Source organism: Vicugna pacos, chromosome 20 (genome assembly GCF_048564905.1).
Source record: "Vicugna pacos chromosome 20, VicPac4, whole genome shotgun sequence".
In the NCBI taxonomy this organism is placed as follows: Eukaryota; Metazoa; Chordata; class Mammalia; order Artiodactyla; family Camelidae; genus Vicugna; species Vicugna pacos.
In genome coordinates this window covers 26,505,894-26,513,075 of record NC_133006.1, presented here as the reverse complement: position 1 = coordinate 26,513,075, position 7,182 = coordinate 26,505,894, and the positions used below count along the sequence as shown (strand labels likewise).

The 7,182-nt window shown below is 40.6% G+C and overlaps 1 protein-coding gene across 1 annotated transcript; it reads right to left on the bottom strand.

Annotated features, from left to right (window-relative positions):
• Positions 1-5,723: 5,723 nt before the first annotated feature.
• Positions 5,724-7,152, bottom strand: LOC140687616 (histone H3.1-like). Its single transcript, XM_072944714.1, has one exon. It carries the CDS (start codon positions 6,774-6,776, stop codon positions 6,291-6,293), a length of 486 nt encoding a protein of 161 aa, XP_072800815.1. The 5' UTR covers positions 6,777-7,152; the 3' UTR covers positions 5,724-6,290.
• Between the last annotated feature and the right edge of the window lie 30 nt (positions 7,153-7,182).

Sequence of the window (7,182 nt, the reverse complement as noted above, 5' to 3'; positions counted from 1 at the left end):
CCTTTATTTTGCAAGAAATTAAGGCATTTTAAACTAATTAGGAAAAGGGTTATGTACAATTCATACTAAAAGGGAAGGGAGAGGTGGCTTCAAACAGACTGGAAACAAAGCCTTGATTTTTAGGTAGTATTCTTAGCTGACACCCAAGAAGCCAGTTTTGGTCAGTCTTCCTTCCTTTGAAGAGGCTGATAAGAATCATCAACAAAATAGAATTTTCAGCTCTAGGCTTTCAAAATATCTTGATATTAAGGATCACACATGCAGGCTACCTGTAGTGTCGACAGGAGCCCTTCAATTACTGTCCTCACTTTTGATGGGCATTTCATCTGCTGGATCATGGAGTTGGGGGAAGTGGTGTGTGTTGCAAAGTATTCTAAGATCACAGATCTGAGTGTGCCTAACATTCTTCCCTAAATGAAGTATGAGTGGAAGGACTAGGACTCTGAGTTCATTCATTCATTCAGTGAGAGCCTGTTAAGTTTCAGAAAGTGACAGGTACTAGTGAAAGAGCAGTGCAGGATAGAAACAATCCTTTCTCCTCACAGGGCTCATAGTCTAAAATGAATATTTAGACAGTAATCAAACTAACAGACGGAGAAAGCATGAGTCTAAACTTTAGCATTGACAAAAGCTGAATTGACTTACCTTAAAATTTTCAAGTTCTCTGGAAGGAAAGTGAAGTAAAAGAGATGGCAAGGGAAGAGGAGACAGCAAGAGAGAGAAAGGAATCACAAAAATGTGCATAGTTTGAGTTTGTATTTATGGACTACAGTTAACAGGTGTTATATATTTACACTTTCATGTGACCCTGTTTTATCATTGGTTCACAAGGATTTTGAAGTCCTGCTGTGCTTAACTGAAATAAATGTAGGATCTTACTGAAATGTAAAAGGGAATAGTGTAATAGCAAACCTTGTCCATTATTCCTTTTAAAGATTTTCTTTAATAAGTTTTTTTTAAAATATGCACCTGTATAAGTTAGTATTAGATACCTCTACAAGTGACAGACAACCTAAGTTAATCACTTTTAGCAAAATAAAATTTGTTTCTCTCCATGCAACCTGGAATGGGAGCTCCACTCTCCTTAGGGAACTCATCTCTTCCTATATATAATGTGTTTGCTCTATTATTTGAGAATATTCTCAAATATATTCTACTCTTGAATTCTACTATGAAAGATCAATCCAAGAACATGCATCATTGGATGCATGAAATTCATAAGTTTTAAGTAGGTAATTCATAGGTAGGGAACATATAAAATGTTAGGTAAGAAAGGAGTTTATGAGATACAGACAAAATTCAAAAGCTGTATTTACTATAAATTGTTTAGTATCATATGAGACATGTAAGACACAGAGGTAGTAAGTAGAGCTTGTGTGTGCTACATGGAGGTAGGAAGAGATGAAAGAGCCAAAAAGTGCCAAATATTTGTAAGATATCAAATATTCATGAGGTACTCAATATTTATGAGATCTTGAATTCACTATGCATTGATGACTCCCATTTTGGCTACAATTGCCCTCTCCAGACAAAATGCACTTAAAAGACACGTTGGTCTGGATGTCACTAGGGACATATATTGAAGGCTGTATACTCTGCCCGGCATCTCTCCAGTGGGGTCCCTAATCTCTGTTTTCTAAAAGGAAGTTCAGTCACTTGTTTTAATTTGGGGGCCAGTGGGGTGGGGAATTCGGGTTTTTTTTTTTACTTATATTTTTAATGGCAGTACTGGGGACTTCATGCATGGAAAGCATGCGCTCTACCACTGAGTTATAACCTTCCCTCTCCACTTGCTTGTTGATGAATCTGACAGCCTGTTGTGCCATTTTTCCCAGAGCACAGAGTGCCTCATTCCTGATCTCAACCCAGACTTCCTTTCAGGGTGTATTGAAGGTCACAGACTGCAGTGGTTAAATAAATGACTCAAACCTGTAGAACCAGATGGCTAGTGACACTGTTTAGCTGGCAAAGGCTAGAGGAAAAAGATCTTCCTCCCCAACAGTTTCATAGTTATCTGGGCAAATCCTAAAGGACATCAGCCTCCTGTCCTATCCTTGAACACCCAATATGAAGTATTCAAAAAAGATGTGATATCTCAGTTCTATGCCAAAATTCAGCTCAAGATCAGGAGTTGGGAACAGGTATCACCATCATACAGAAATAATTTTTTATTTTAATTTTGTTTTATTTTAAAAATCCTGGGTTTGGTCATCAAATCATCACCATCATGAAGGTTTTAATATAGACTTCTATCAGCAATGAGCCAACAGATGAGCAGTTTTATTTATACTTGGGGGCTCATCAATATTAATGCAATGTAATCTCAGAAAACTTATTTGTTACAGTGTGTAAAGCCTTTCTAGAAATATCACATTTAGATTCTGTTTCTTCTGAAAAGCAAAATAATGATGGTGATTATTTGGAACCTCAAAATATCTTGCTTTTTATTTTAAATAAATTATCACATAATTAGTATTTTTTTCCTTAATGACTGATATCTTTGAATCAGGCTGGTTGTCTTCCATGGGGTTAGTACTCATCTCTTCCTGCCCCTGCTTCAGTTTGCCATCTAAATTGGGTGTGCTCAGGAAACTATATCAATACTTTTGAAAGATACGAAAAAATGTATAAAATCAGTGCTGGGAACTCCAGCTTGAGGAAACAGAAAAGGAATCTGGTTTTGTCTAGTTGGTTAACAAACCTGTGGCCATCACCGCAAGTAATGCTCCCAACAGAGGATCTGAGCAATCAGTGTTTCATCTCTTTGACGTAATCTTACAGATGGTTGAAGACACCTCTCCTAGGCTTCATGCTTCTGGCCTTCATGTCTCATCTCACTTAGGATGTCTACCCCACCCACCATATTTAAATTACAACTACCCCCCAGCCATTTCCTACTCAATTGCTGTCCTTAATCTCCTTGACCTGTTTTATGTTTTCCTTTTTACTGACTATTTTTAAGTTTGGGGGGCGGGTATTTAGCTTTTTTTATTATTATTATTTATTTTAATGGAGATATTGGGGATTGAACACAGGACCTCGTTCATGCTAAGCACTTGCACTCTACCACTGAGTTACACCCTCCCCCTACTTTGTTTCCTTAATCCTCTTTACCTACCAAAGCATTGTATTTGTTTATATTGGTTTATAAAAATCCCTTGCCTGGTCCCTGAAGACATTTGAATTTGCAATGCAAATAAATCAAGCTTGTTACCTGAGGATCAACAGTTTGCCTGTGGCCATTAATCCAGTCAATTGAAGACCCAACCCTATGAACCAACTTTAACCTCAAACTAACAGATTTTCTCTTTCTACCCTGAGTATGAAGTGCCCCAGGTCAGCTAATATCTTCAAGGTCTGAACAGCACAAAACAGAAATGAAATGGGACCCTAATTTTTCAGCGGAGCACAATTGAGACTGCCTAAAAATAAACTAGAAGCTGCTGACAAGACAGAGGGATACAAAAACTCCTATGTTCAGCTCCTCCCAAGGCCTTGCCTCTCAGAACAAAAGCGAAATTCCTTTCAGTGGCCAGAAGCCCCTACATGATCTGGCTTCCAACTCTCTACCTCCATCTCCTCCTAATGTGCCCCACCCACCGGGTACAGCCACCCTGGCATCTCAGCACCCCTCCTCCTCTTTCCACAGACTGCTTCTTCACCTTTCAGCTCTTTGCTGAATGAACAATCTTAGCACCGTCTTCACTGGTCACCTCAAAATTTCAACTCCCCATGACACGCCATATTCTTGCATTATTGTTCTTCTCACCATCTAATGTGAAGGAAAAGCCCAGCTGGGCTAACAAGCTAAGTCACAAATCTAAGTGTAACAAGTGTTGGATTACTGATCTGAGTTCTGCTGGGCTAACTCGTAAATCTAAATTGTCGGTTTGCTGATTCCCTGTTCATGTTTTTGCTAGCCAGCTGGATTTTCAAAGAAACATATCTGGCCTTAAAATGTTGGTTTGCTGCCTCACTGCCTCTACTTTTGTGATAATGATGTTGCTAAAGTTATTGCATGCCTATTGGCCGAATACCCCAAGCTTGTACTTAACCCTACAAAACCTCATGCACACGTCTTGGAGGTGCTCAGGGCTTAGGAGCAGAAGCCCCTCTGAGCCCGCTGGTGTAATAAATCTGAGTACTCCAACCCTCCGAGTGGTGCTTGTTTCTTGGCTGGCCTGTCATTTCCGTAACACTAACATTTGATGCAGAATATTTATCTGATGTATTGTCTGATGTATCCGATGCAAGTTCCACAAAAGCAGAGAATTTTGTCTGTTTTGCTCTCCGAGTATATTCCCAGTGCTTAGAACAGCCTCCGGCACATTGTAAACTCAACAAACATATGTGGAGTGAATATGTTTTAAAATTCCTCAGCGTTAAGAAATGTTTGTTGGGGGAAGTAATCATGGCATCAAAATAGGTTTTAAAATGGTAGATGTATATTAAAATAGTGAGAGAGGAAATTACAATAATCTTTATTGTAATAAAGCTTTATAATAATCAAGACAATAATCAAGGCAGAAGAGGTATAGAAAAAAACATTTGGCCAGTGTTGACAATGTTGAGGCTACGTAGGGTTTATCAATCTATTATCTCTAATATTATATATACTGAAAAGTTGCATAATAAAACAGGTTTTTAAAACAATATGGGGAGGGAGGGAGATGAAGGTAGATCACAAAACGAAGGCTATGGAGGAAGACCACCTGAAGGCCCAAACAGGACCTTGTGCTAATCTGTACAGAAAAGGCCCAATGTGAAAAGAGAGGTATCCACTGGTTGCCTGTGAAGAGTCTAGAGTAGTCTTGTTCCATCCCTGAAAACCTGGTAATGTCAACCACTGAAAGCAGCTTCATTTCTCAGTATAGATTCACATTAGCCCTGTCCTCAGAATTGGCTGTAAAAGCCACGTAATATTTGGATTCACTGCAGTGAGATAAAGTGATTATAAACAAGCCAAAAAGTCCCTTTTGAGACTATATTCTTTCTGAAGGCAAACTTCAAGGAAAGCATGATTCATTTAGGTAAACTGAGTCAAACAAGACTTAATCACCATAAGACTGGATTTTATGTAGCCTCTAGTCTTGGTCCTCACTACCTATTGAAAGCACTTGAGTTTTAATAATTACTGTTGCCTGGGTCCATACCATATTTATACTTATACTGATTGGACCTCAACCAAAAATATTTTTTGTAAAACCTCCAGTTGACTGTAATGTGCAATTAACATTGAGGCCACTGATCAATGATGAAAAGAAACTATCCTAGGGGCACCTTGTTATGTGCAATTGCTTGAGAGCAATTTCATTCTATTACATAAATACGTGTAGTTTGAAATGCTTATTTTTGATGAGCCAACAGACAGGCTGTTTTTCTGGGTGAGACCAAAAGCACCATTTAAAAAAATAGGCTTCTTAAACTAGCATTCTTAAGGATCGACTGAGGTGAACTTATTACAGTGTAGATTGACTCAGTAGACCTGGGTAGGGTGTGAAAATCTACATTTCCAGCACATTTTCAAGTGATGCCCATGCTGCTGGTGGTAGACCACATTTTTTGAGTAGTGAGACTGTAGAAGCCAGCTGGGCTCCCTACGTTGGGTTCTGCCACCCGTAAGTGTATTTAAAAATCTTTCCTGAGTAGTCTAACTTCTTATGTGACAAGTTAACTATAAACAAAACAGTGCTCTCATTGTTCTCTGTGTAAAAAGACAAACATTTCACAGGAAAAGTTTCACTTTTACTTTGCAGAGATTGAAACAATTTGCACAGTTCCAGACACTAAAAAGCAACAGCCAAAGCTCTATTTCCCAGTTGCATGGAACACAGTTTGGAAGGAGCAAACAGCAAATCCACACTCACCTTTACCGAAATTCAGGGGATAACACTTACCTTTCATAATCCACATGCTCAGATAACCTGATTATCACATCACACTGATTTCTGCCCCTTCTAACGGCCTACAGAATGTATCAAGTCCTATTTCCCACCAGCCAAAGTTATCTTTTAACTTTAGTATGTAACCTACCCATCGATGCCCAGGTGGGTATTTAACTGAGAGACTGAAGGACACTTCGTATCAAATCCCACATGAAAAACAAATGTAGCCAATAACCCAAGAAAAACTCCCCACACCGATGTCCCAGGCGAAGCTGCTTTCAAACATTCAGCATTAAATCCTTAAGTTGCTACGTAAGACAAACTTAGTAACAGCTATTTTAAAGAAAACGTGGGTGGCTCTTAGAAGAGCCTTTTTTGAGTTGGATTTAAACAGATGGAAAAACTTTATGCTCTCTCCCCGCGGATGCGGCGGGCAAGCTGGATATCCTTGGGCATGATGGTGACACGCTTGGCGTGGATGGCGCACAGGTTGGTGTCCTCGAACAACCCCACCAGGTAAGCTTCGCACGCCTCCTGCAGCGCCATCACGGCCGAGCTCTGGAAGCGCAGGTCGGTCTTGAAGTCCTGCGCGATCTCGCGCACCAGCCGCTGGAACGGCAGCTTGCGGATCAGCAGCTCCGTGGACTTCTGGTAGCGGCGGATCTCGCGCAGGGCCACCGTGCCGGGCCGGTAGCGGTGCGGCTTCTTCACGCCGCCCGTGGCCGGCGCGCTCTTGCGGGCCGCCTTGGTGGCCAGCTGCTTGCGCGGCGCCTTGCCGCCAGTAGACTTTCGAGCAGTCTGCTTAGTACGAGCCATTGCAAGAAGTACGGAGAAAAACGCACAACTTGATGGCTTGAGGAAGAGGTTGCCTTTATATACACTCAGAATCATTCTGATTGGCCTTGCGGTTTTTCAAAAGTCCCGCGAAATGAAACCATTGGCTGAAGCATCAACGATGTGATTGGTTAATTACTACAGGTTCTGATTGGATGAATTACTCCACATTCCAATCCCTCTCTTCGTTATAGTCTACTAACCATAGGAGCTAATTTTCTACTGTTCTAGTTCAGCTCATCTCAAATTGTAAATAAGGAGCCACTTCGTGATTGTGGAATATGCCAGTTCTGACCCAGTAGATCTATGTAATGTGGCCTAAAATTCCGAGGACCAAGCTTTTGAGAAGAGATTTACTTTTATTGTTTTTTCTCAGCGGTTGCTTTTTCTGAACGGAACCTGGAGTTCCCTGGACTGCCACTTCCTATCTCCACTCTGGGAAGCCACAGGTAAAGCGATTGGG

Bases quoted from the DNA above. Each gene is read 5' to 3' on its own strand.
- LOC140687616 (XM_072944714.1), bottom strand. From the start codon at position 6,776: ATGATTCTGAGTGTATATAAAGGCAACCTCTTCCTCAAGCCATCAAGT.